This window comes from Lonchura striata, chromosome 23, assembly GCF_046129695.1.
Source record: "Lonchura striata isolate bLonStr1 chromosome 23, bLonStr1.mat, whole genome shotgun sequence".
Taxonomy (NCBI): domain Eukaryota; kingdom Metazoa; phylum Chordata; class Aves; order Passeriformes; family Estrildidae; genus Lonchura; species Lonchura striata.
In genome coordinates, this window is record NC_134625.1 from 10,336,157 (window position 1) to 10,362,394 (window position 26,238).

The 26,238-nt window shown below is 64.1% G+C and overlaps 7 protein-coding genes across 10 annotated transcripts in view; 6 read left to right on the plus strand and 1 right to left on the minus strand.

Annotated features, from left to right (window-relative positions):
- Positions 1 to 7,420, plus strand: part of SIK3 (SIK family kinase 3) — a 69,604-nt gene extending 62,184 nt beyond the window's left edge. For all 4 annotated transcript variants that reach the window (XM_021530026.2, XM_021530027.2, XM_021530028.2 and 1 more), the window contains 5 exons: positions 33 to 904; positions 4,309 to 4,472; positions 5,110 to 5,242; positions 5,337 to 5,504; positions 5,802 to 7,420. In XM_021530026.2, the coding sequence (XP_021385701.1) occupies positions 33 to 904; positions 4,309 to 4,472; positions 5,110 to 5,242; positions 5,337 to 5,494 (1,327 nt within the window). In that variant the 3' untranslated portion in view covers positions 5,495 to 5,504; positions 5,802 to 7,420. The remainder of the gene's footprint in view (positions 1 to 32; positions 905 to 4,308; positions 4,473 to 5,109; positions 5,243 to 5,336; positions 5,505 to 5,801) is intronic.
- Positions 7,421 to 8,390: 970 nt separating this feature from the next.
- Positions 8,391 to 9,901, plus strand: APOA1 (apolipoprotein A1). The gene is made up of 4 exons (XM_021530029.2): positions 8,391 to 8,471; positions 8,582 to 8,635; positions 8,820 to 8,973; positions 9,057 to 9,901. Exons 2-4 carry the CDS (start codon positions 8,593 to 8,595, stop codon positions 9,652 to 9,654), a joined length of 795 nt encoding a protein of 264 aa, XP_021385704.1. The 5' UTR covers positions 8,391 to 8,471; positions 8,582 to 8,592; the 3' UTR covers positions 9,655 to 9,901.
- Positions 9,902 to 10,242: 341 nt separating this feature from the next.
- On the minus strand, positions 10,243 to 11,042 carry APOC3 (apolipoprotein C3). Its single transcript, XM_021530123.1, has 4 exons — positions 10,983 to 11,042; positions 10,819 to 10,878; positions 10,586 to 10,712; positions 10,243 to 10,434 (listed from the first exon to the last, which is right to left on the minus strand). Exons 2-4 carry the CDS (start codon positions 10,874 to 10,876, stop codon positions 10,338 to 10,340), a joined length of 282 nt encoding a protein of 93 aa, XP_021385798.1. The 5' UTR covers positions 10,877 to 10,878; positions 10,983 to 11,042; the 3' UTR covers positions 10,243 to 10,337.
- Positions 11,043 to 12,314: 1,272 nt separating this feature from the next.
- APOA4 (apolipoprotein A4) lies at positions 12,315 to 13,955 on the plus strand. The gene is made up of 4 exons (XM_021530124.2): positions 12,315 to 12,405; positions 12,538 to 12,604; positions 12,743 to 12,869; positions 12,950 to 13,955. The coding sequence occupies exons 2-4, from the start codon at positions 12,556 to 12,558 to the stop codon at positions 13,875 to 13,877; spliced, it is 1,104 nt and encodes a 367-aa protein (XP_021385799.1). The 5' UTR covers positions 12,315 to 12,405; positions 12,538 to 12,555; the 3' UTR covers positions 13,878 to 13,955.
- Positions 13,956 to 15,087: 1,132 nt separating this feature from the next.
- On the plus strand, positions 15,088 to 16,554 carry APOA5 (apolipoprotein A5). The gene is made up of 3 exons (XM_021530099.2): positions 15,088 to 15,333; positions 15,470 to 16,374; positions 16,436 to 16,554. The coding sequence occupies exons 1-3, from the start codon at positions 15,131 to 15,133 to the stop codon at positions 16,552 to 16,554; spliced, it is 1,227 nt and encodes a 408-aa protein (XP_021385774.2). The 5' UTR covers positions 15,088 to 15,130.
- Positions 16,555 to 16,633: 79 nt separating this feature from the next.
- On the plus strand, positions 16,634 to 19,868 carry ZPR1 (ZPR1 zinc finger). The gene is made up of 14 exons (XM_021530125.2): positions 16,634 to 16,783; positions 17,107 to 17,268; positions 17,374 to 17,464; positions 17,542 to 17,612; positions 17,787 to 17,873; positions 17,950 to 18,072; positions 18,139 to 18,192; positions 18,278 to 18,344; positions 18,530 to 18,600; positions 18,766 to 18,855; positions 18,957 to 19,067; positions 19,163 to 19,249; positions 19,345 to 19,410; positions 19,583 to 19,868. The coding sequence occupies exons 1-14, from the start codon at positions 16,640 to 16,642 to the stop codon at positions 19,715 to 19,717; spliced, it is 1,359 nt and encodes a 452-aa protein (XP_021385800.1). The 5' UTR covers positions 16,634 to 16,639; the 3' UTR covers positions 19,718 to 19,868.
- Positions 19,869 to 20,435: 567 nt separating this feature from the next.
- On the plus strand, positions 20,436 to 25,960 carry BUD13 (BUD13 spliceosome associated protein). The gene is made up of 11 exons (XM_031506853.2): positions 20,436 to 20,553; positions 20,692 to 20,782; positions 21,079 to 21,163; positions 21,299 to 21,350; positions 21,762 to 22,501; positions 22,735 to 22,829; positions 23,011 to 23,119; positions 23,538 to 23,676; positions 23,951 to 24,132; positions 24,443 to 24,524; positions 24,820 to 25,960. Exons 1-11 carry the CDS (start codon positions 20,444 to 20,446, stop codon positions 24,911 to 24,913), a joined length of 1,779 nt encoding a protein of 592 aa, XP_031362713.2. The 5' UTR covers positions 20,436 to 20,443; the 3' UTR covers positions 24,914 to 25,960.
- The last annotated feature ends 278 nt before the right edge of the window (positions 25,961 to 26,238 follow it).

A 26,238-nucleotide genomic window follows, 5' to 3' on the forward strand; every position in this document is an offset into this window, starting at 1 on the left:
GCGGTCACTTGTGCTTCTCCTTGTCCTTGCAGTCTGAACGTGAACAGGTATCCCCCCGCCAACTACGACCAGGTGCACTTACACCCCCACCTGTTCCCGGAGCAGCCCCGCGTTTCCCCCAGCAACTACAGCCCGCCGGGAGGGGTCGGGTTCTCTGCGGCCCAGCAAGCTCTGAAGGTCCCACAGCTCGAGCAGTACCCCAGTTTCCCCCCAAACGCACATCAGCAGCAGCAGCACTACACGGCATCGGCACTACAGCAGGCACTGTTGTCCCCGACCCCGCCCGACTACAGCCGACACCAGCAGGTACCGCACATCCTCCAGGGACTGCTTTCCCCCCGGCACTCGCTCACGGGGCACACGGACATGCGGCTGCCCCAGGCAGAATTTGCACAGCTCATCAAACGGCGGCAGCAGCAGCAGCAGCAGCAAGAATTCCAAGAGTTGTTCAGGCATATGAGTCAAGGGGATGCTGGGAATATGGGCACCAGCATGGGACAGAACCTCTCGGAGCGCCAGTCGTTGTCTTTGCCTTATCAGAGTGCCGACACCTACCACCCCCAGAACAGCCCCCAACATCTCTTAAAAATCAGGGCGCAAGAATGTATGCAGCAGGTGCCTGCCTCCGTGCCGCCGCAGGGGTACGGCCACCAGCCAGCCCTGTTCCACTCGGAGAGCATGGAGGAGGACTGCGCCTGCGAGGGGAGCAGGGACAGCTTTCCCGACAGTAAGAGTTCAAACACATTGACCAAAGGTTGCCACGAGACCCCTCTGCTGGTAAACGCAGGAGGGCACGGGGACCCCGAACCTTTGCTAGGAACTGCTAATCCCGCGCAGGAGCTGGGGACGCACCAGTACAGGCACCAGCCCGCGCCCGGATTCAGGAATAAGGTGCCCAGCAGAGGTAAGGCTCCCTGCTCTGCCCGTGCGTGCCAGGCACTCACCTTCCTGCCCAGGACACCGTCCCACCCAGCACACCAAGGGTTTCCTGACGTGCTCTGCATAGCACAGGATTACCCAGATTCTTTCTGGCTTTTGTGGCCTGAAGTAAATTGCAGGCACAGCCTCTGTAATAAACAGGGTTGAATAAGGAAGGAGCCCGATGGGCTGCTTCCCTTGGGAGGTTTGACCTACTTCTGCAGGCAGGTAAAGACCAGGGCCCAGCTTGCTGCCCTGTTTTCAGGGCTGCTGCCTGGTGGCCAGATTTATTCTTGTTGGTGATGTTCCCCATGCCCTGTAAACATGGGATAGGAGCAGCTCAGCTGCCAGCTCACCCCAGCTGTGGCAGTGTAGCCATTTCTTCCTGCTCTCAAGCACAGACCCTCAAGCCCAGGCGCTTCTAAAGCTCCCACAAACACACACAGCATCAGTGTTGGTCAGTGTCCTGTGGCTCCAGCAGCCTTGCAGTCTCTCTGACACTTTGGGAAGCAGCAGCAACAGCAAGATTCTATCCCTGCTTGAACTGGGAAGGGTGGGTTCTGGAGAGTGAGGTTAAACTTGCCATGAGGATCTGAAGACCATTCCTGCTCCTTGGAAGCAGCTGCACCTTTGCTCCTCTGTGGCTGCTCTGGCAGCACTCGGCCGTCAGGGAATTCCTGCCTGGGCTGTAATTACAGGCTCCTCTGCAGGAAAAACACCCTCCAAGCCCCTCACTAAGAGGGCTTTGAGCAGAGGCTGAGTGGGCAGATCAGTATTCCCTGCAGGACTCGGGGTGCTGGGCTGGAGCCACCAGCCTGCCCTTGGCACTCGGGCCCTGCTGCAGAGGAGCTGTGTCCAGGGCACAGGAGCCCAGCTTTGTTCAGGGACACAGCACGGGTTTGCTGGGAAAGTACTGGGCTGGAACAGGCTGGCTCGGAGGGCTGAGCGGGGCTGCCAAGCCCTGACCCCCCAGAGCGTGGGCGGGGGGCAGGGACAAGGCTGGGCTGTGCTGAAATCCTCCTAAATTCTGAGTTCTGTTTGCTCTCAGAGCTCTGCTTCCCTGCTGTGCTTGGAGTGGGGGAATTGTCCCAGGCTCAGCAGAGATTGGAAGCTCTGGAGGGGGGTTGGTACGAAATCACGAGTCTGAATCTTGTTACTGAAGCCTGTTAGATGGACAGTGAGGTCTGCTGAAGTCAGAAGCCAAATCTCAGCCCCCACACTGCTGTTGCAAGGACTGGTTACACAAAGGAAAAGGACTTTAGACTGCAAAGCCTTGTAAATGAGTAAAAGCAAATAGATGTTTACAAATAGGCTTGTGTAAGCCCTTCTGACAGGGCTGTTTGTAGTAAACTATGTCCTGGGATGCAACTGTTTGTACCATCTTCCCTATGGCTTCCATAACCCACTTGGACTCAGGCCTGCGCCGCTTTGGGTGCAGGCAGAGTCACCTCAGAGTTTCCCAGGTGCCTTTACCTACAGCAACTCCTACACCCCTGGGCTTTCCTGGTTTTGACCTACACCAAATCCTACATCACTCAGTTTTCCCACTGCTGCCCACACCAAATCCTACATCCCTGGCTTTTCCCACTCTTTTCCCTAGACTGTGTCATGAGGGTGCAGTTTGAGGGTGACTTCCCTCCCTGCCTCAGCTCCCAGATGTTTTCCCTGGAGCAGAGCAGTTTCCCTGTGCCTCGGGAGTGTCTGTGCTCCCCCAAGGCTGATCACAGAGCTCTGGAGGCTGCAGAGCATCTGCCAGGGATGGCAGCCGGGGACTTGAGAGCCGACCAGATCTGTTTGGGATGTGGCTGGGCTGCCTGTGAGCAGCCCTGCTCCAGTTCTGCTCCAGCGTGGCCGTCCCGGGCTGGGAGCGCTGCCCGTGGGAAACCTGCCTGGGCTGGCACGGAGGGAGCCGGGCTGGCCGTGCCAGCGTCACATGCCACGGTGACACAAAGGATGTGGGCATGAAAGGCTCTCCCCTGCAGGCCTGGGGGTGTCAGTTCGGGGTGTCCATCCCTTGCTCCAGAGCAGCATCCCCAGAGGTGAAGTGCTGGCATTGGGAAGCAGCTGTTTTTCAGGCCCTGGCTCTTCCAGGCTGAGGGAACTCGTCACCCGCAGCACAGGGACTGGGACTGGGGCTGTTGGAGCAGCAGGCTGCTGGCCCCAACCACTGTTCCCACAGTTGGAGCAGCATCCCAAGCAGTGTGTGGGTGGCACTGATCCGCTAACATCTGTTACCTCATGTTTTCCTTCTCGCTTTTCCGGGAAAGCTGACTGTTAACCGCACGTAACCCCACGGTTGTGCAAAGGCAGGGGGAGGCTGCACCTCTGAGTGCCCTGGGACAGGGCTCCGGCAGGAATGCCACATTCCTGATGGAGGGAGAGCCTGGGGAGCAGCGTGCTGGCTGTGCTGTCCATGTGCTGGCTGTGAGCAGTGTGGAGACCACATGGGATGGGGTCTCACTTGCATTCTGCTAGATTGTGGACAGATTTTGGGACTGCTCTGTGCAGGGGCAAGCATGATCCTTGTGGGTGCACGTGGGGGTGTTCCAGGGTCCTGTGAGATCCCTCCAGGGAGTGGTTTTGTGGCAGTTGCAGTGCCAGCTGGGCTGTGCAGTGTCCCAGCACAGCAGGACATCACTTCCCACTGGCCAAAGCCCTGGGAAAGCTGTGGCTTTGTGAGGGATGAACCTCAGCTGTGTCACCTCGGGGCAGCTCCCCGGCGCTCGCGGCCGCGTCGGGCGTTTGTGCTCGGCAGGGTCCGAGCTCAGCGAGCTCAGCCCTGGTGACAGCTCCTCCATGGCTCAGGACTTTATCCAAAACATCGTGTACTTGATGATGAGAGGCTTTGCCTGATAGGAATGTGGCCTTTGCCCTCAGTCACAAGAGCTTGCAGTGCAGATGGACTTTGCCAGGCAGAGCACTCGTGTGCTCCCGCAGCCAGATTGTGGGAGGGCAGGGAGAAGTCATCTGATAAAAGTGAAGATCCTGGCCAGCTCTTCCAGCAGGATTCTGTTGCTTACAATTGCCAAGGGGCCCTGCTGGAGCATCCCGTGTTGGAGGCTCCCCCAGCTCTTGTGTAACGATGTGGGGGTCGAGCTCAGGCTCGAGGGGAAGGCAGAAGTGGGAAAGGGTCTGGTTCCTCTGCTCCTGCCCCAGTGCCTCCAGCTTAAGGCTGTTTTGTAGATCTGATGGAAGGCAGCTAGCATTGGGATCGTTTGGGATATTGAAGCTGGAGGGAGAAGCCTGTGTGAGTGCAGCCGGGGGTCCTGTCCCTGCTCTGCCAGCAAGGAGCATTTGTGTGTGCCATCAGGTCTCAGTTCTGCAGTGGCACAGGTGGCTGCAGGTTCCTTGTACTAACCTGTCCCTTTTCTGTCCTGTCTGGCTCTCAAGAGTCCATCGTAGGGAACTGCATGGACAGGAGCTCCCCCGGCCAAGCCATGCAGGTGCCTGACCACAACGGCCTGGGCTACCCCGTGCGCCCCTCGTCCAGCGAGCACCCGCGGCCCCGCAGCCTGCAGAGACATCACACCATCCAGAACAGCGACGATGCCTACGTAGGTGCCTCTGCCTGCCAGCTCCTGCTCTGACACAGCCTGGCCTGGCTGTGCCACCCAGGGCTCTGCAGGCACACCCAGCCTGGCTGTGGAGGAGCTGGCTGTGGTAGCCCAGACCTCAGTGCTCTGCGCCCTCGGGGGTTTGGGGTGCTGGGAAGTGTCCTGCCCAAATCTTGATGTGTGCCTTGCTACAGCTCCCTTCTGCTGTAGATGTCAGCTTCACTGGTTCAGTGGTGCCCAGTGACAGGATGAGGAGCAATGACCAGAAACTAAATCACAAGTTCCACCTCAGCATTAGGAAGGATTTCTTTCCATGGAGGGTGGCAGAGCACTGGAACAGCTGCCCAGGGTAGGGCCTGGAGTCTCCCTCTCTGGAGACATCTGAAAACCACCCAGATGTGTTTCTCTGTCACCTGCTCCCGGTGTCCCTGCTTGGCAGGGCTTTGTGCTGGATGATCTCCTGATCTCCCTCCCACCCCCAGCTATGCTGTGATTCTGTTAGTTCAGAGGGATTTGGACCATTCAGTGCCGTTCTTGTCTTTCCAGAGCCTTGCTGAAGGTTTGCAGAGGCTCTCTGGGTAGATGGGGAGCAGCGGGATCCTGAGCTCCCCCTGAGCGTGTCCTGCTGCCTCCACAGGTGCAGCTGGATAACTTGCCTGGAATGAGTTTGATGGCAGGAAAAGCCCTCAGCTCTGCTCGGATGTCGGACGCCGTGCTCAGCCAGTCGTCGCTGATGGCCAGTCAGCAGCTGCGCGACAGGGACGGCGAGGGTGAGCCCGGGGCTGCCACGGGGCAGGGCTGGGGGCAGCTCCTCTGGAGCTGAGTCACAGCCACAGGTGCTCAGGCACCTCTTCACCCTTCCAGAATGCGGGGAGAGCTTGGAAGGTCAGGAGCACGCGAACCTGGGCGATGGCAGCCAGCACCTCAACACCTCCTGCTACCCCTCCACGTGTATCACGGACGTCCTGCTGAGCTACAAGCACCCGGAGGTGCCCTTTGGGATGGAGCAGGCAGGGGTGTAACCAGGAGGGAGTGAGTATCCCTGTGTCCTTCTCTCGCCACACCACACCACACCTGGGGCCTCACTCCCATGGGTCACCTTCCCTGCTCTTGGCTCCGGTGCTGGGGCTGGGACCATCCGCTCAGAGATCCTGTGCTGAAGCTGTTTGCTGTCCCTCCTTCCAGGCTGGTGTTGCACTCAGACCCCTCTGCATGGCAGGGTCTCTCTCCTGGGGCAGGGTCAGGAATGGCCTGGGAATGCTAGAGGGCTGTGGAAGGAAATGTGCCATTGTGGAGTCCCCTAACACCTGTCTTTTCTCTCTCTCGCAGGGTTTGTGTACAGCTTTGAAATGAAAAGGTCCATTTTAAACCAACAGTATCTAGCAGCATTGCGCCAAATTGCCGTAGTATTTCTGACTAACTGGAATACCATGGCCCCTTTCCTCATCCTCACTTCATCCAGTGTGTCGTTCCTTTGGGTTCTTTATTTCTGCCACACTTGCCTGTAACTCCAGCTACACCCAGAGCCCCGAGCCCCACACGGAGGATCGGCCTGGGCTGGGGCTGCTCTGGGGGCTGGCCCTGCCCGGGGCCCCACGCCGGGCTGAGCGTCCCTGGAGCCTGCCCTGAGCAGGTCTGGGGGGCTGGAGCTGCTCCTGGACGGAGGCCACGCTCTCCTTCCACCCTGTCCCTGTGCCCGGGGGGCTCCGGGCCTGCCAGTGCCTCCCCACCCTGGTGCAATCCACTTCTTGTCTCACCTCTGTCTGCTCTGTTCCCTCTCGTGTGTCGGGGTGCTGACAGCATCACCCCTGCCCTGCCCTTCCTCCCCTTTTCTTTCCAAATCTGCCACGTCTTGGGGTTTTTTCTTTTCCTGGCTAATATAGGGCAGACGGATTTTTCTTTGTTTCCTTCGCTTTTCCTCCTGATCACGTAGGAATTGTTTTTATTTTTATTTTTTTTTGGTAAATGTTGTTTTATTATTATTGTTATTAATAAAAGGCAAAAGGAATTTCTGTTTGAGAGAAATTTTTAACTAGATTCTGTTCTATATGAATTGTGACTTGCACCTTTTGTTCAAAGTATTTTATTTCTTTTAATGACATTGTACTTGTGACTGGTTTTCTCTCGTGCCAGTGGCGACAGTGGTAATTCTCCTTATACAGTCGGGACATGCAGAGGTCTCTTCTTTGTCCCTTTTCCATCCTTTCCGTGGTGGATGGAGCGGGAGGCCCCCCCGGCTGGGGCTCAGGAGCACGCGGTGTCACCCTTGCCTTTGGGACTCGACGAGCTCCAGCTCACATCCTCCTTCTCAGCGACATTTTTTCCGGAATATTTTTTAAAACTAAAGGAAACACCGACCCAGCCCTCCTGACTTTGCACAGAAGGAAGTGTGAAACCAGCACGGCAGAGGTGACTTTGCTGTCCTTACCCCGTGCCTCTTCCCGGCCTCCCCTTCTCCGGGAGAAGGACGCTGAGGGCTCTGCGATCCCGGGATCGGAGAGGAGGGACTCGGCAGCCTCCGGGATGGAGCGGGGAGGCTGGGAAGCGCTGAAAGCCTTTTGCTCTGTCCCTTGGGTTCATTTTCCTTTTGTTTACATGACACTGTATCCTGGGAGAGTCGCCGGGCCCCCCCCAGCAGCAGCTGCCCCGCGGGGCCGCGTCACCGTGCCATCCGCAGTATCACACTTTTTTTATCATGGCTTTGTATTGTAGTAATCAATACGCGCAGTATATGTTGAATGTATATTAATATACTTTGCTATTATTTCTGTTTTTTGGAAATGTCAGAAGTATTTTTTTTTTTTTCTTCCTCATTTATGTTGGACTAAAAACGAACAGGAAAAAAAAATTTTCAGTAAATCTTCAGTCCATTTTTTGTGGGTCACTTGCAACTAGTCAATTAGTTGGACAGTGGGATCATAACAAATAAAACCATGATTATGATCTTCCCTGGGCTCTTGTTTGCCTTGTTGCTCAACACCAAAGGTCAAGGGGCGGCCGCTGCTGTGTCCCATCCATCCCTTTCCCGGGCTCCGGCAGCCCCTGGCTGGGTTTCCCGAAGCCCCCCGGCCCTGGCAGCCCCTGCAGCTGCAGCCCGGCAGTGCTGCAGATCAGAGCCCGCCCGGGCACTGCTGCACTGGGGCTTTTCCAGCCTTGGGCAGGGTCTGGGAGGCGCAGGGAGCTGTGCCTGTGCCCGCAGCACCTGCAGCACCTGCGGTGGCAGCTCCCCTGCGATGCCCAGCGGGCTGGCACGAGCTGCAGGGACGGTGCCACCCAGAACCAGGAGCATCACTGCTCTGTGGCAGCTCCCCCTGGCATTGCCAGCCCTGCACACCCCCTGCAGCCCCTCTGGGGACGCGGCCTCTCTCTCCCTGTCCCCTCTCTCCCCTTGCCAGGCTGGGCTCAGCCCTGTGCACCCCTGGACTGGTGACAATTGCACCCGGGGTTGGCTCGGGGTTTTGGGGCGGCCGTGCCAGTGCTGGTGCTGCTCTGAGCTGAGCCTTGCCTTGCCCAGGTCCCCGGCGAGGGCTGGCGTGGGCGCAGCTCCCCGGGCCTCTGAGCTGGGGGCACAGCGGGCAGAGGGGGTGGCGTGAGCGGCCCCGTGAAGGACGGGGCACAGACCCGCGGCCCGAGCGAGGGGTCCGGGTACGGCAGGCCAAATCCCTGCGGGAATAAACCTTGTCCCCGGGCCGGCGGCCAATCCCTGGGGGCTGCGAGGGGCCCCGGCAAGGCCAGCGGGAATCTGGGTCACCGGGAGCGTAAACAGCTCCTTGGCCGGCGAGGCGCGTCCCGCGGGGAGCTCCTGTTTGCTCGCCACCCCTGCCAAGCCCGGCTCCGCGGCGATGCTGCGCGATCCTTGAACCCTGCGGCCACACCGCCCGCCGGGAGCGCGGCCCGGCCGCCGCTGGCTTATCTCCGCGGAACTGCCCCTCCGGCATAAATAGCGGCGGCGGAGCCCGGCCGCTCAGACGGGACGAGCAGCAGCGGTGGAGAGAGCCGGTAAGAGCCCGGGCTGCTCGGCGGGAGCGCCGGAGCCGGGCCGGGCTCAGCCCCGCCGGGGCTGGCTCTGCCGGGGCTCCCCGCGCCCAACTCTCTCGCTCTGCCCGCAGGTCCAGCCAAGATGAGAGCCGCGGTGTTGACCCTCGCCCTGCTCTGCCTGGCGGGTAGGTCCGGCCGGGAGGGATGCAGCAGCGCGGGCGGGATGGGGACGCGGGCGCTGCTGGAAGCCGCCGCTTTCCGAGGCGCTTCGCGAGCCGCGCTGCAGCCGAGGGGCTCCCGGGCCCCTCCCGGCGGGGCTGGAGCCGTCCCCGGGCGGCGTGTCCTGAGCAAACCCGGCGCTCCCCGCAGGCACCCAGGCCCGCTCCTTCTGGCAGCACGATGATCCCCAGGCACCCCTGGATCGCCTCAAGGACATGGTCGATGTGTACCTGGAGACAGTGAAGGCCAGCGGCAAGGAAGCCATTGCCCAGTTCGAGGCCTCCACCGTGGGCAAACAGCTGGAGTAAGTGGGAGGTGTGCGGCGGGGGGCTGGCGGGGGGCCCCGGGCACCGAGCGTGACCTCCCTCCCTCCCTCCCGTCCCGCAGCCTGAAGCTGGGCGAGAACCTCGACACGCTGGGCGCAGCCGCCGCCAAGCTGAAAGAGGACATGGCCCCCTACTACAAAGAGGTGCGGGAGATGTGGCTGAAAGACACCGAGTCCCTGCGCGCCGAGCTGACCAAGGACATGGAGGAGGTGAAGGAGAAGATCAAGCCCTTCCTGGACCAGTTCGCTGCCAAGTGGACGGAGGATCTGGAGCAGTACCGCCAGCGCCTGGCACCCCTCGCCCAGGAGCTGAAGGAGCTCAGCAAGCAGAAGGTGGAGCTGCTGCAGCAGAAGCTGACCCCGGTGGCCGAGGAGGCGCGGGACCGTCTGCGCGGGCACGTCGAGGAGCTGCGCAAGAACGTGGCGCCCTTCAGCGATGAGCTGCGGCAGAAACTGAGCCAGAAGCTGGAGGAGATCCGCGAGAAGGGCATCCCCCAGGCCGCTGAATACCAGGCCAAGCTGGTGGAGCAGCTCAGCAACCTGCGCGAGAAGATAACGCCCCTGGTGCAGGACTTCAAGGAGCGCCTCACCCCCTACACCGACACCCTCAAGGCCCGTTTCCTCAGCATGCTGGAGGAGCTCCAGAAGACCGTGGCCTGAGCTGCCGGCCGGCGCGGCCAGGGACTGACCCCAGCCCCGCTCCGCGGCCGCCCCGGGCGCTCCCTGCCCTGCCCCGGGCACCTCTCCTCAGGGGGCTCTGGGGACGGGCTGCAGGAGCCCCGGGCCGGCCCGGCCCTGGGGTGCCCTCCCCGGAGACCCCCTCTTCCCCTAGAATTGCCTCCCCACCCCGGCGTCGCTCTCAGCTTTGCCTCCCTTTTGAGAAATAAACTTGACTTAAGTTATTGGAGCTCGCTCAGTCTTTGCAGTGGATGCTGGAGGGGGCAAGGGGTGCTCTGAGCTGGGGGTACTGGGGACCAGAGGGAGTGGGGACCCAAGGGAGCTGGTGAGGGGTGCCCTGGGCTCGCCGAGTCCAGCTCTGCCCGAGGTGCAGCCGTGCTCAGCCCCACACAGGGCGCTGGGGTATGGTGGCACTGAATTTGCAGGAGTTTTTGGAAACAAGCACTCGGCTGCTGTCACCCCGAGCACCCCAACACGGCCGTGTGTACCCCAGTGCTCGCGTCCGCCCCAGCCCGGTCCCCCTGCGGGTCACACTCCTCCCTGCCAGCCCCCAGAGACGGCACCGCAGCGTTTGCCTCAGCCCTGCTTTATTGAGAGCACCACGACAGCGGGGGGGAGCCGGGGGGTCCCCGGCCCCGACAGACCCCGAGCAGCCCCCGGTGAGGCTACGCGGCCGGAGTCTTCTTCAGCAGCTCCGCCAGCTGCTCCTTCAGCCACGCCAGCCGCTGCTTCGCCAGCTCCGCGTTGTCCGACAGCCACTGCCTGCAGGGGAGGGAGGGGAGGGAGGGCAGGGGAGGGGAGGGGAGGGGGTCAGCGCGGGGCCCTGGCCGGGCTCCCCGGCGGCACCGGGGGCAGGGACGGGCACAGGGAGGGGCACAGGGACAGGGACGGGGCTGGCGGGGTTCGGGAGCACCTGGCCTGCTTTGCCGCCTCCGACTCCCGCACCCTGCTGAAGGCGTCCTTGGCCATGGCCGTGGCTTTCTGGGTCAGCTCCTGCACCTTCTGCACCAGCGCCTTCGGCTCCTCGGGCGAGTCGGCCCCTGCGAGCACGAGCCTGGTGGCACTGGGGGCACGGGGTCCCGCGGCTGTGCCCCCCGCGTGTGCCCCCAGCACCCCGAGCCCTCCTGCGCAGCCCCCGGCCCTTACTTGCTCCCACCGCCAGGACGGCCGTGCAGGCGAGCAGGAACAGCAGCGACGCCTTCATGGCTGGGGAGAGAGCGGACCGCGCGATGTGGGGCAGCAGGGGGGCACGGGGGTCCCGTGCCCGCCCCCCGCCCCGCGCTGCCCTCGCCAGGGGTGTCCCCGCTCACCTGTGCCGGGCTCACCTGTGCCTATGGCGCGGGGGCAGCCCCGGCTCCCTCTTTATACCCTCCCGACGGCCGCGCTGGGGGATTCGTGCAAAGGTCGGGGCAGGGCGGGGGGGGCTGCAGGGGCGCCGCGTCCGGCCAGGAGTTGGGAAATCCCGGGGGGACGGAGCCCGCCGGGGGGACGGAGCCCGCCGGGGGGACGGAGCCGCCGGGGCCCCGCGTGTCTCTGCGTGTGCGCACGGAGCTGCGCGGCCGCGGGCACACGCGTGTGCGCAGCCAGCGCGCTGCCCGCGGAGGGGACAGCCCGGGCACGCACGGCACAAGGGTGACATCCAGCGGCCCTGTCCCCGGGCACGCCGCCCTCGGGCACCGCGAAGCTCTTCGGACCTTGTCACTGCCGCTGCCTGCCCGGTCCCTGCCCCTGCCCGCCGTGCCCTTTGCCCGCAGTGACACATCGCCGCTGTCCCCGGGCCGGGGACACGCACGGGTCCCAGCTGCATCCCCAGCTGCACTGCCCTGCAGCGTCCTGGCCCCTTCCTGTGGCAGGCCTTCCTCCAGGAGCGATGCCATCGTGCCTGCACAGCCTCGTGTGTCCCCCTGGGCCCTTGTCCTGCCCCCGAGCCCGTGTCCTGCCCCGCTGCCCAGCCCAGCCGTGGCAGAGCTGGGAGGGCCCTGCAGCATCCCCAGCCCCGTGTCCTGTCGCGTTGCCCCCATCCCACACCCCTGCCAGCACTGACAGAGCCACTGCTGCAGCCACAGAGCACTCAGGTGTTATAGGTAAAAATGATCAAGCTGAATTGAATAATTAATAAAATAGATTTTTATTTCGCGACTGAGATGGCCACAATCAAAAGGTCAGTGCCGAGCCCGGGGATCTTCGGGGAGTTACTGGAATTTGGCATTGAGGTGAGTTTTCTTGATGGCTCTGGCTATCTCAATCCGAGATATTTATCGAACATTCATCATCTGGGTGCCCATCTCCTTGCGAGCCACATTTATTCGCTTGCAAATTAGATCCTTTTCTCCCTGCTGCCAGCTGGGTTTCGAAATGCCGTGAAGCAATCTTCGTCTTCCCGGCCTGAGTGCTTAAGAGAACTTACAGGAATGTTTCTAATATATTTCATATGTCTCTTTCTCATATGCCCGAATTATTCAAAATACACGTAACAGAGGTGTCCCCTCAGCCCGGGTCCCTGTCCCCAGGAGGGGCTCGGCGTGTCCCGGGTACCCCCACCCCGTGTGTCCCTGTCACACCCTGGGGGCTGGCGGGGCCGCGGGTGATGTCAGGCGCCTCCACGTTGTGATCGTGCTAAAGTCCAAGCCCTTGCTGTGTCACAGCCTGCGTGGAAGCTGCAGGAGCGCTCGGGCTGCATAAATAGTGCTGGGAGCTGCCGGCTCGGCAGGTACCGCGGCACTGGCAGCACAGGTGAGCGGCTGCAGGCGCTGGAGGGAGCCGGGAGGGAACCGGGAGGGAGCCGGGAGGGAGCCGGGTCTCCCTGGCCTTTGGCTGGGGGCTGCTGGTCCCTGCGGCTTCCTTCACCTCTCTGTGCTCCCGCAGGAGTCCCCAGCACTCAGGATGGCGCCCAAGGCGGCCGCCCTTGTCCTGGTTCTCCTTGCGATCTCAGGTGAGGTGGGGTCTCGGTGAGGTGGGGCGAGGCTGCCCGGTGCCAGCGGGGTGCTGCGGCCCGGGGCGGTGACGGGAACGTCCCCGCTGTCCCTGGGGACCGGGACGGTGCGAGCGCTGACCCCAGCACCCCCTGCAGGCTCGCGGGCCGATGTGAAGCCTGACGAGGTGGCCAGCGTGATCTGGAAGTACTTCACGGAGCTGGGCAGCAATGCCAAGGACACGGTGGACCAGCTGCAGCAGACGGAGATCAGCAAGCAGCTCAAGTGAGTGCAGCCGCGGGCCGGGGGCCGGGCAGGGCGCGGGGTGCGGGCACACGGGCCCTGACCGTGTCCCCTGTCCCCAGCACCCTGCTGAGGGGCAACCTGCAGAGCGTCAGCGCCTACGCCGAGGACCTGCAGGAGCGCCTGGTGCCCTTCGCCACCGAGCTGCAGGCGCGGCTGGCGCAGGACTCGCAGCGGCTGAAGGAGCAGATCCGGCGGGAGCTGCAGGAGCTGCAGGCCAAGCTGGCGCCCTACGCCGACGAGGTGCACCAGCAGATCGGCTCCAACATCCGGCAGCTGCAGGCCAGGATGAGCCCGTACGCCGAGGAGCTGCGCTCGCAGGTGGACCGCAGCGCCGGGGAGCTGCAGCGGGCGCTGGAGCCCTACGCGGCCGAGCTGCGGGAGCGCCTGCAGGACAACGCCGACAGCATCCAGGCCTCGCTGAGCCCCTACGCCGACCGGCTGCAGCAGCAGATCGACGGCGGCGTGGAGAGCGTCAAGCAGCGGCTGTCGCCCGTGGCGGACGAGCTGAAGGCGCAGGTGGAGCAGAGCGTGGCCGAGCTGCGGCGCGGGCTCAGCCCCTACGCGCAGGAGGTGCAGGACGGCCTCAACCGGCAGCTGGAGAGCCTGAGCGCGCAGATGGAGCGGGCGGCCGAGGAGCTGCGCGCCCGCCTGGCCGCCAGCTCCGAGGAGCTGCGGGCGCAGCTGAGCCCGCTGGCGCGGGAGCTGCGCGAAGCGGCGAGCGGCGACGCCGAGAGCCTGCGGCAGCGCCTGGCGCCCCTGGCCCAGCAGCTGGAGCAGCGCGTGGGGCACACGCTGGAGACCTTCCGGCAGCAGGCGGCTCCCTTCGGAGAGGCCTTCGGCAAGCAGCTGGTGCAGCGGCTGGAGGAGATGCGCGGCAAGCTGGACTCGGGCGCCGCCGGCGTGGAGGATCACCTGGAGCTGCTGGAGAAGGAGGTGCGGGAGAAGGTGGCTGCTTTCCTCAGCACCGCCGCGCCCCCGCAGGATTAAACCACCCCGCCCGGGCGTCCACACACATTCCAAGCGCTGCTGGGTGCTTCCAGGGGTAGAAATAAATCTTGTGATGCACGTGCTGGTCCGTGTCCTTGCTTCCCGCAGCACCCCGCTGTCCGTCCTACCTCGGGATGGGACACCTGGGGCACCCCCAGCTGCTCTGGGGGGGAGCATCACCCCGAATGGAGCAGAGGTGGGGTCGGTGGGTGGGAGGTCTCTGTGGAGGCTGCAGGTGGTGGCAGCCAGGTGAGCCCATGGGTGAGCGCAGGGCCGCGGCCGCGCTGTCGGGGGCACGCAGAGGGGCAGAGCCCCGGGAGCGGCCGAACGGTGGGGCAGCAGCTGCCACGCGGGGCGGGGAGCCGCGGGTGGGCGACAGGCAGAGCGCAGCGGGGCTGGGGCAGCGGGAGGGGAAGGGGACTGAGGCTCTGCTACCGGGCGGGGACGAGGCGAGCCCGGCACGGGCAGCGCTGCCTGGAGCCGCCTCACGTGTCGGGCCGGGCGAGAACCGTGCGGACTTTGGTGCCGGAGCAGCGGGGCCGACTGCGCGGCGTTTCACCCCGGCAGCGCCGGACTTCGCCCCGCTGCCCGGGTGCATTCCCGGGAAAACCACCGCGCAAAGAGCGGGACACCGGCGCGGCGGGCCGGGCGCTCCGCGGAGGGAGAAGGTGCGAGCCCGACCCGCAGCGCCCGAGCCGGGCTCGCCCTCCCGCACCCACCGCGGGGCTCCGCGCTCCCTTTCCGTCCCGACAGAGCTGCACCGCTGTCCCCGTCCCGCCACCCCGGCAGCTCATCCCGCATTCCCTGCGGGATGCCGAGACCGGCCAGGGCCAGGGCCAGCCCCGTCCCCCGAGCCCGGGGGGCAGCGGGGATCATTGACCGGCCCCCAGGTCACCTCCCCGGACCTCCACGTTGTGTTTACACGGAGTGAGGTCCAAAAAGCTTTCCCGTACCAAAGCCGCCTTATCGCCCTCCTCGGCCGCCCCCCAGCCGATATAAGGGCGGCCACCGGGCGGGAGGCGACCAGAGCCAGGTGAGGGGCGGGGGGCTCTGCGGGCCGGCGGAGCTGGGTGCGACTGCAGGCAGCGTGTCGGGGACCCCCAGGTGTTATGGGGAACCCCAGGCGTTCTTAGGGGAGCTGCGGGTGTCAAAGGCAGCGAGGTCCCGGCAGGGAGCAGCGCGGGGGCGTGCAGGGGAGCACCGCCCGCGGTGAGCGCTCGGACGGCTCCTCTCCGCTCTCCCGCAGCCCCACCATGCTGCCGAGGGCCGCGCTGCTCCTCTGGCTGCTGGCCGCCTGCCCGGGCGGCCGCGGGCCCGGCCGGGCGGCAGCGCAAGCCCCGCTCCCGGCCGCGGTGCCCGCGGGCAAGGCGGCGCAGGGAGGGCTCCGGGAGCACCGGAGCCAGCTGACCGGGGTCAAGGACAGCCGGGAGCACGGCAAGCTGGGCAGGGACACGATGTGAGTGCTGCCCGCGGGTCCCGGCCCTGCCCTCCCGGGGCAGCAGGGCCGTCCCGCGGGGTGCGGTGATTATCGGGGTGTGCGGGGCGCGCAAGGGGCCGCGGCCACTCGGGGCTCCCTGGGTGACTCTCTGCAGGAGCCTGAAGGAAAGCACGCAGGATGGGGTCAGCCACACGGGGGGCCTCCTGCAGAAGCTGTCGCCGCTGCGGCCGCACGAGGACTCGGCCGGCCTGCGCAAGGCCATCCGCAGGGAGCTGGACGGCCTGCGCCTCAAGCTGGCCCCGTACGTGGACGAGGCGCAGCAGCAGGTCGGGAAGCAGCTGGAGGAGCTGCGGCAGCGGCTGCGGCCGCTGGCCGAGGAGCTGCTGGAGGAGGTGTCGCTGCGGGCCCGCGAGCTGCGCCGCCGCCTGCTGCCCGACGGCGCCGAGGAGCTGCAGCGCTTCCTGGCTCGCTACGGCGACGAGATCGCCCTGCACACCGAGCAGGCGAAGGACATCTTCCAGCCCCACGCCCAGCGGCTGCTGAGCGAGATCCGGCGCAACGTGCGGCAGCTGCACCGCGGCGTGGCCCCGCACGCCCGCGCCGGCCCCGAGCAGCTCGGCCGCCACATCCAGGAGCTGTCGGCCGAGCTGACCCGCGGCGCGCGGGACCTGCACCGGCGGATCCAGCGGAACCTGGAGCAGCTGCAGGCCAAGCTGAGCCCGCGGCCCGGCGGGCTCGGGGGCCGCTCCCGGGAGGCGCTGGCGCGGGAGGTGCAGCGGCGCGTGGAGGAGTTCCGGCGGGACACGTACGCGCAGATCCAGGCCTTCGCCCGCGTGCTCGACCGGGAGACCGAGGAGATGCGGCTGAAGCTCAGCGCCCGCCCGGAGCCGCCCGAGGAGCCGCTGGACGCGGCGCCATCCCTGGAGGATCTGCGCGCCCGGCTGGACGCGCTGTGGAGGGACCTGGCGCTGAGCCTGAGCGAGCGCGGCGGGGACGGTCCCGGGGGTCCCGGGGACGGTCCCGGAGGTCGCGGGGGTCACGGGGAGGACCCCTGGGAGGGTCCCGGGGAGGGTCCCGGGGGTCTCAGGGGGGGTCCCGGGGAGGGTCCCGGGGGTCTCAGGGGGGGTCCCGGTGGTGATCCTGGGGCGGGTCCCGGGGCGGGTCCCGAGGGGGGTCCCGGGTATCCCGGGGCGGGTCCCGGGGCGGGCCCGGGGCCGCTCCGGCGCTGAACGCGAATAAAGGCGCCGCCATCGCGGCCCGCGCGCGTCACATGATCCGCCCGCGCCACGTGACCCGCGCGTCATCGCCGCGCGCCGCCGCCATCATGTCGGCGCTGGGGGCGCTGGAGGCCGCGGCCCCGGCGGGGGCAGGGGCGGCCGGGGCGGCTCTGTTCCGGCCCCTCAGCGCCGAGGACGGCGAGCAGCAGCCGGCAGAGATCGAGTCCCTCTGCATGAACTGCTTCCGCAACGTGAGGGGCCCCGCGCAGCGCCGGCCCGCGGGGCCCGGCTCCCTGGGGCTCCCTGGGGCTCCGTGGGGCTCAGGGGACGCGCGGCTGTGGGGGCCGCGCTCGGGGGGCTCCTGTGGCCGTGGGGAGCAGCGGGCAGGGCCGTGAGGGCGGTGGGGTGAGAGCGAGGAAGGATTTGCCGGGGGCTGCAGCTGCTCTCGGAGTAGGGGCAGGCAGGGGTCGGGAGGCGGTTGGGGGACAGGCGGGGTGGCACAAGGACCTGCCAGGGTCCCGGGCCGTGCCCCGGGCTCGGGTTCCCACCAGGCCCCTCGCTCTCGCTGCCGCAGGGAGTGACACGGCTGCTGCTCACCAGGATCCCCTTTTTCAAAGAGATCATCGTCAGCTCCTTCTCGTGCCCCAGCTGCTCCTGGTCCAACACGGAGATCCAGGCAGCGGGCAGGATCCAGGAGCAGGGCGTGCGCTACACCCTGGCTGTCAGCTCCCGCCAGGTGGGCACTGCCCCCTGGCCTGTGCAGCCTTTTGGGGGGCTGGGGCAGCACTGGCTGTGACGCCTGCACCCCAGGGAGCCTCAGCCTGTCCCTGCCCATGTGCAGGACATGAACAGGGAGGTGGTGAAGACTGAGAGTGCCTCGGTCCGGATCCCAGAGCTGGACTTCGAGATCCCGGCCTTCAGCCAGAAGGGAGGTGGGTGAGCAGGGCCGGTCCTGGGGCACCCAGGATTTGTCCATGCTGTCCTCACCTCTGTGTCTGGCCCTGCCCAGTGCTCACCACCATCGAGGGCATCATTGACAGAGCGGTGGCAGGCCTGGAGCAGGACCAGCCCGCCCGCAGGGTAAGGGGAAATGGGGCTGGGATTCCATCCCCTGCACGCTGGAGCCACACAGGGCTGCTGGGCAGGGCTCCGGGGCTGTGCTTTGTGCCACGGTCACTCCTGTCAGCAGCTCTGGGCTGCCCTGCAGCAGCTGAGCCCCACCTTGGGGCTCTGAGATTCCGTCTCCTCTTCCAGGCGACAGACACAGAGGTGGCAAGGAAGATCGACGAGTTCATCGGTAAACTGAGGCAGCTGAAGGAAGTGCGGTCCCCCTTCACCTTTGTGAGTGCTGGCAGCAGGGCAGCCCTGGCAGGGTGGGGGCTGCAGGGCGGCTCCCTCAGGCCCCCCCGTCCCGCAGGTCCTGGACGATCCCTCCGGGAACAGCTTCGTGGAGAACCCGCGGGCACCGCACAGGGACGAGGCCCTGCTGGTCGCTCACTACAGGAGGAGCCCCCAGCAGTGTGCCCTGCTGGGCCTGCAGGTGAGCGGGACAGCCCCTGCCCCCGGGCCCCGGGGCAGGGAGCAGGAGTGAGCGCTGTCCTTGTAGGGAGAGGAGGCCGACGCCAAGCCACCGGACGCTGCCGAGGACCTGAGGGACGAGGTGGGTGCTGCTGCGGGGCTCAGGGACCCCCGGGCCAGCTGCCCCGGGCTCCTGGCACACCATGGCTGCCCCTTCCCTGCGCCAGGTGCTGCAGTTCAACACCAACTGCCCCGAGTGCAATGCCCCGGCCAGCACCAACATGAAGTTAGTGCGTATCCTTGGAGGCTGGGCACGGGCTGCGTGGTTTGGGCTCTCCCTGCTGCACCCCGGTCCTGAAGCAGCTCTCAGGTGGGGCCTGTGGGGCTGCAGAGCTGTCTCAGGGCCTCTCACAGCTCCCCAGCGGGGTCCTGCCCTCCCCTGGCTGCTGCTTTGATGTTTGCCTTGACTCCTGCTCCAGAAATCCCTCACTTCAAGGAAGTGATCATCATGGCCACCAACTGTGACTCCTGCGGGCACAGGACCAACGAGGTGAGCCGGGCAGGGGGCAGGGAGCGCTGCTCTGTGCCTTTGTCCCTGGGGCACTGCCCCTGGGGGCATTCCAGGAGGGAGGCTGCTGTCCCAGCTTTGGACTGGCTTCTGGGATGGGCCTTGCTGAGGCCCTGGGTGTGAGCTCACTGCAGGTGTTCCCTGCAGGTGAAGTCTGGAGGGGCCATCGAGCCGCAGGGCACCAGGATCACCCTCAGGATTACGGACCCTTCCGACATGAGCAGGGACATCCTGAAGGTGCGGTGCCAAGGATCCCTGCGCTGTCCTCCCGTGGGCTCTCGGGGCTCTGGGGGGCCCAGCCCTTGCTGCGTGGGCTCACAGGGGGCTCACCTTCACAGTCAGAGACGTGCAGCGTGGAGATCCCCGAGCTGGAGTTCGAGCTGGGCATGGGAGCGCTGGGGGGGAAGTTCACCACGCTGGAGGGGCTGCTGAAGGACATCCGTGAGCTGGTGAGGGCTCCTGGGCTGGCCGGGGGGCTCAGCCCCTCCCTGTGTCTGTGGCTGGGGGGCTGGCTGCCCCATGGCTGCCACTCCTGCCCTCGCAGGTGGAGAAGAACCCCTTCACACTGGGGGACAGCTCCACGGCCAGCAGGACGGGGAAGCTGCAGGAGTTCCTTGGGAAGCTGCAGGAGGTGAGTTCACTCCGGGTTTCCCGTGCTCTGCGCTGCTGCCGGCGGTGCTGCAGGATGGGAGAGGAGCCTTAACGGGACGTGCTGTGTTCCTGCAGATCACCGAGGGGAAGGCCCAGGCTCACTTCATCATGGATGACCCCGCAGGCAACAGTTACCTGCAGGTACGGCGCCGTGCCCTTGGGCTGGGCGGGCTGGGGGGTTGATGTCCCCGGCACGTGCTGGCAGCGGGGCTCCCCTTGGAGCTCCGGGCACCGGCAGGAAGCCCTGCCGGCTCCGTGGGTGCTGGTGCCCGCGGGCAGAGCGCAGCGCAGGAGCCCTGCCCCGTCCCCACAGAACGTGTACGCCCCGGAGGAGGACCCGGAGCTGCACGTGCAGCGCTACCAGCGCACCTTCCAGCAGAACGAGGAGCTGGGCCTCAACGACATGAAAACCGAGGGCTACGAGGCGCAGCCGGCCTCGGGGCGGTAGCGGGGCCCCCGCAGGCCCGCAGCCGCTGCCCAGCGGCTCCAGGGACCAGCGCGGCGGTGGGGCCGGGACTGTCCTGGGCCTCCGGGCCTCCTGTGGGAGGTGCCGTGGGGCAGGGGGTGTCGGCTCCCCAATAAAGGTGATGGACAACGCTGATGGTGTCGTGTCCCGTTCATAACAGCGACCGTGTGGGACTGCGCCCGCTATGCCATCCATGGATTGCCATCCGCCATGCCCACGGCCCTGCCCACTGCTCCAGTTATGGCCTCGATTGTCATTTGGCCATGTTCACAGCTCCATTTATGGCATTGGGTGTGGTTTGGCCACACCCCTATCCCCACCTTTTACTCCATTTATGGCATTTTCTGCAGTTTGGCCACACCCCTATCCTGGACCACAAATCCATTTATGGCTTCAGCTGTTTGGCCGTGCCCCCATCCCCACCATTTTCTCCATTTATGGCAATTCCTGCCATTTGACCATGCACCTATTCCTGCCCTTTACTCCATTTATAGCTTGGCTGCAGTTTGGCCGTGCCTGTAGCCCCGCCCTTTTTCCATGTATGGCATTTCCGCATTTGGCCACGCCCACATCCGCTCCTTTATGCATGTCCCGCCACCGCCTGGCCACGCCCACCCCAACGCCTCCAATCACAGCCGTGGCCACGCCCGCCCCGCCGCGCGCGGGCCCCGCCCCTTCCGGCGGCGCAGGCGCAGTGCGCGGGCCGCGATGGCGGCGCCGGGGGTGCCGAAGGCCGCGTACCTGCAGCGGTACCTGAGCGGCCCCGCCGAGCCCGCCCGCGCCCGCCGCCGCCGCAGGAAGATCAACCCCCGAGCCGGGTGAGTGCCGGGAGGGCGCGGGCCCCGTGCGCTGCCCGAGCGCGCTGCCCGCTCCCCTCCCCACCCTCCCTCCCAGCCCCGCGGCCGCCCTCCTCACGCCCCGTTCCGGGTGGTGCTGACGGCTTCTCCCCCCGGCAGGATGCGCATCGTGGATGACGATGTCAGCTGGAGCAGCCTCGCCCCGCAGAAGGAGGAGGAGGAGGAGGAGGAGGAAGGGGACATGCCTGTGGTGAGCGCGGGGTCCCGTCGGACGCGCCCCGCAGCCCCAGGCGGCTCTCAGGGTCTGCCTGCGGGGGGAACTCGCTCCGGCGCCTCTGCCTGCCCCGTGCTGCGCCTCGGGGACGGGTGGGAGCTCTGCAGGAGCAGCGAGCTCCCCGCGGGTGGAAGCAGCCCCTTCTCTGCGGGCCAGCACGGGGGCTGTGTGCTCCAGAGCAGCCGCTGGAGCCAGGCAGAGGGACTGGGATTGCTGCTGTAAGGAGCGGGAGTTGTGCCTTTGCTGAGCTGCTGCTCGCTGGCTGTTTGCAGGTGGCAGAGTTCATTGATGAGCGCCCCAAGGAGGTGAAGCTCATGGAGGAATTCCGAACAAACTCCAAATGGAAGCTCCTAGGAGGTGAGGGCAGCCCCTTCATCCTCTCTCCCTAATGCCTGGCTTCTGCAAACAATGCAAATTATAAATAATACTGGAGGTGCTACAGGGTTGCTGAGCTGTGCCCTAGTAACGGTGATTGCAATTGTTTTCCTTCAGATGAGGACTCACAGAGTTCGGATATTTCGGGACCTGCCAAGTCTGCTACGAGGTATGGGGACTCCAAGCAGGAATTCTGCTCTCTGCTGCTCTGCCTTTGTCTCTCTGGCTCTGTGCTTTCGGGTGCTTTGCTGGGAAACCTGGGCACTTCTGGATCCTTCTCCCTGCTGGATAACCCCTGCCTGGGGCGTGGCAGTGTGGGTGTTTGTGACACTGCCAGGGAGACTGGGGGGACAGTCCCTGTCCCTTTGAAGGGTGGTGCTGGTGGAGACTCCACCACTGCAGCTCTGCTGGGATGCAGGCTCTGCTGCCTCGCAGGGTTGCTGGGGTCTGCTCTGGGAGGGCTGGGCTGTAGCATCCCGAGGAATCCACCTTCATGAGCCATTCCCAGCTCCGCGCTCCCGCTTTGTCTGCAGGCAAAGCAAACACAGGGAGCTCACTGTCACTTTCTCTGCCCTCGCAGGCGGCGGCACCATGACTCCCCAGAGCCCTCGACCCCAGCAGGGAGACAGGATGGCTCCTCAGAGCTCTGTCCTGCGAGACGGCAGCGCCACGACACCCCTGACCCATCCCCTCCCAGGAGACAACGTCATGACACCCCAGATGTGTCACCCCCCAGGAGACAGCGCCATGACACCCCCGACCCATCCCCTCCTCGGAGACAACGTCACAACACCCCAGACTTGTCACCTCCCAGGCGACAACGTCATGACACCCCTGACCCATCCCCTCCCAGGAGACAGCGCCACGACACCCCAGACTTGTCACCCCCCAGGCGACAACGTCATGACACCCCTGACCCATCCCCTCCCAGGAGACAGCGCCACGACACCCCAGACTTGTCACCCCCCAGGCGACAACGTCATGACACCCCTGACCCATCCCCTCCCAGGAGACAGCGCCACGACACCCCAGACTTGTCACCCCCCAGGAGACAGCGCCACGACACACCAGATCTGTCACCTCCCCGGCGGCGGCAGCGTCACGACACCCCCGACCCCTCACCCCCCAGGAGACAACGTCACGACACCCCAGACTTGTCACCCCCCAGGAGACAGCGTCATGACACCCCTGACCCATCCCCTCCCAGGAGACAGCGTCATGACACCCCAGACCTGTCCCCTCCCCGGCGGCAGCGTCAGGATTTGTCACCTCGGAGAGAGAAGCCGGGGTCCCCGAGTGGGAAGAAGAGCCAGACGAAAGGTGAGTGTCACACACTGTGTCCCCCCCTGGGATCCACGCTGCCCAGGGGACTGCTGTGGGCTGCTGCTCTGCTGGCACAGCTGGCACAGCTGCCAGTGGCAGGGTCTGTCCCTGCGGGCACACAGCTCAGCCAGCCTGGAGTGCCTGTGCTGTGGCCTGGGCTGTGTGCCCAGCCATGCCCCAGCGCCATCCTGGGGGAATCAGCAGAGCCTCGCTGGGGTTTGTCTCCTCAGGACGGGCCTCACCCACCCACAAGGACCAGCACAGGTCACGGAGCCCCCCGGAGCTCTCCCCGCGTCGCCAGGATTCCAAGGGCTCTCCCAAGAAGGTAAATGTTGTGTCTTTCCCTTCCAGCTGTGCAACACAAATGCCTGACAAACTGGGGAGGTTCTTGGCTCTAGCAGGGCTGTCCCTGCCCGGTCCCTGGGACTGGGGTCACCCCTGGTTCTGCCTGCCCCGCTCTCAGGCAGCGTAACCCCACACAACCGTGGGGTCTGTGTGCTCTGCAGGCCAGCACAATGGCGTCCGGGGGCCGAGCCGGCCTGGTGTCGGCCGATGTGCTGCAGAGGGAGAAGCAGGAGCTCCGCAAGCACGAGAGGAGCACCAAGCACCTGGAAGGTGGGAGTGTGAACACAGCCCCACAGGAGTGTTAGCTCCCCTCCTCCTCCCAGTGTCATCCCTCCTGCCACTGGGATGCTGGTGGGGAGCATCCCCATGGAGCTGCAGCTGGACATGCTGCTGGAAGCCTTGGCAAGGGTCACTGTTCACAGGGGGATTGCAGAACAGTGCCAGGGAAGTCGCAGGGAGTATGAAAAGCTCCTCTGCGAGTCTGAATGAGCTGATGGATGATGAGACCTTGGGGTCTGTGTGGGGCAGCAGGGAAATCTCAGCATGAGCCGAGATCCTGCCTGGCTTTGGGTGACAGGCTCTTTGGGAGATTAGGACAAGCAAAAGGGAAGTGACATTGAAGTCATTGAATTGTCTGGAGATGATAAAATGCTCAGAAATTGTGACCTGAGGCATCTGTCCCTGGCAGAGGAATCCCGGAACGCTCAGACCGTGTTCCGAGACAAGTCCGGCCGCAAGAGGAACCTGGCCCAGGAGCAGCTGGAGCAGAGGCTGAAGGCTGAGGCAGAGGCCAAGAGAGAAGAGCAATATGCCAAGTGGGGAAAAGGGTGAGTAAGGGACTCCTGAGCACTGTCCTCGGGCCTCCCATCTCCTGGTGTTAGTTTGGATCTGCTGCCAGACTGGTGTTGCATTTCCCTGCACTCTGAGGTCCAGCGTGGGACCAGCACGTGTTGCACATGTCTGGAAACCCCTTCCCTTGCCAGAGGTGCTGTGGGAATGCTGCACAGGCAGTGGGAGTTGAGGCTGTGCCCCATCCTGCAAGCTGAGCGAGTCCCAAGGAGCGATGGCTGGGCTTTGGGTGACACAGTGTGTGTTTTCCAGGCTGGCACAGGAGAGGCAGCAGCAGCAGAACGTGGAGGATGCAGTCAAGGAGATGCAGAAGCCCTTGGCCCGTTACATTGATGACCAGGACCTGGATCGAATGCTGAGGGAGCAGGAGAGGGAAGGAGACCCCATGGCTGCTCTCATCAAGAAGAGGAAGGCCAAGGAGAACAATAAGAAAGGTTTGTGTATTTAAGGTGTCAGCAGTGCAGAAATGCAGCTGCTGTTCAGTGAACAGTCAAGGGGGACTTGTGGACTCTCTCTGGAGTTAGTGGCTTGTTACCAGTAACAGTTCCATGAGTTGTTAGCTGGGAGAGCAGGGCCTGCTGACTGAAACCTCAGCAGTTTGTCACAAAGAGCCTCTGGCAGCTGGGGCTGGCTGTCAGGAGCCTGTGCCCTCTGCCTGTGCCCACCTGCAGACATCTCCTGGGTGGGTGAGGATGTGACCACCTGGCTGTGCTGAAAACAGCTCTTATGCTCTTTGTGTTCCAGAAAAACCCAGGTACAAGGGACCAGCACCTCCACTCAACAGGTTCAACATCTGGCCTGGGCATCGCTGGGACGGTGTGGACAGGTACTTGTTCCTGTTGGAATAACAGTAAAAATAAAGGAGTTCTGCTTCAGGGAGTTCCAGTGCAAAGCTTGCCAGCAATGGGATGAGTGAGGGGGTTGGCAGCTGGAAGATTGAGTTCAGTTACAAATGGGTGATGGGGCAGGTGGGACAAGGGAGCTGAGGAGCTTCAGCAGCATCAGCTCTTGGTAACCACAGGTGCAGGTGGAAACTGAGCCAGAGTAAATGAGTGGGAAAGTTGCAGTGCTCAGAAGAGCTCGTGCCCAGCAGCTGCTGCCACCTGGGTGTCCCTTTGCAGGTCCAACGGGTTCGAGCAGCAGCGCTTCGCCCGCATTGCCAACAAGAAGGCCGTGCAGGAGCTCGCCTACAAGTGGAGCGTGGAGGACATGTAGGGGAGAGCTCCTGCAGTGCCCCACGGGCAGCACCCACTGCCAGAGCCCTGAGGAGTGCCCTGCCCTCCCTGGAGCAAGCCCTGTGCTCGGCATTCAGCCCACTGCACCATCTTCCCAGAGGCAAGGCTGGCTTTCCTGGCAGCCAGAGCCTCCGGCTCTCTGGGGAGGACACTGGTTTCTTGTTTGTTTTCTAACAAACTTCTGTTCTATGCCAAATGCTTTGACCTCTGAGGGCAGTTCCCAAGTCTTCAGGTGTCCTAAATCTCAGGTGAAAATCTGCTGAACGCTTGGGCTTGGGAGAGCCACCCTCATGCAGTTGGTCAGTCTGCTCCAGACCTCAGGTTAAGTGGAACTTCTCAACTTCTGTCAAGTTGATGCAGTTATTTTGCCATGTAGATCCCAGAGTCACCAGCGTACAGGAAAGTTCAAACTCGGCTTCTCCTGACCCTGTCCAAACAGGAAACTGAGCAGGGAACGCTCTGGCACTGCAGTGCTGCATTGGTTCAGGAGCCTCAGCAATTCTTCAGGGCTCTGTTTCTAGTGGAAGTAAATGTGTGGAGAATTAGGACTTGAGACCTGGAATTGCTTCCCTCCTAGTTTGCTCCCCAGACCCCTCTGGATTTGGGGCTGATCTCAGCTCTTGACTCGCTCCACTGGGAGGTCTAACAACCCTTCTCCTGTGGTCAGATTTGTCAGTCTCAGAGCTGGGGGCCGGGCAGAGCTTCCCTTAATCCCTGTGTGCCAGAAAGCACTTGTGGAAATAAATGCAGTTGTTCTTGCTGAGGTGCCGGGGAGCAGCGATGAAATGCAGGCAGCAGTTTCCATGGAGATGCCTTGGCTGCAGCAGTGGGCAGGGGCAGGGCAGGATCACTCTTTTCAGGGATTCTCCAGCGCTGGGAGGGCCGTGGGTGGGAGGGACAGCAGCACAGTCTGCTCTGGAGTGCCAGACTCTTGGGACTTCCCTGGTTTTCATCCCTCTGTCACATTTGCAGCAGCCCTGGAATTGGTGTGTTCACCTGTAAATAAAACCTCTCTTTTTTTACTCGATTCCGTGGTGGTTTTTCTAAGGCAGCTGAACCATTCCCAGCCCTGTGGCACCTGCTGGGCAGGGAGATGGTTTGGGAGCAAGGGGTGGTGGTGTGAGGTGGCAACACATTTCCAGGCAGCTGCTTCCAGTTGTGCTCCCCCCTTCTGTCACCAAGGCCCCGTTTCATTTCCCCTGTAACCTGAGGCAGCTGCAGCCTCCACAAGTGCAGTTCCACTTGACACATTCGTTTTTGCTCTCACTTAATCTGAGTGCTGCTGGAGACGGAGAGAACCTGCTG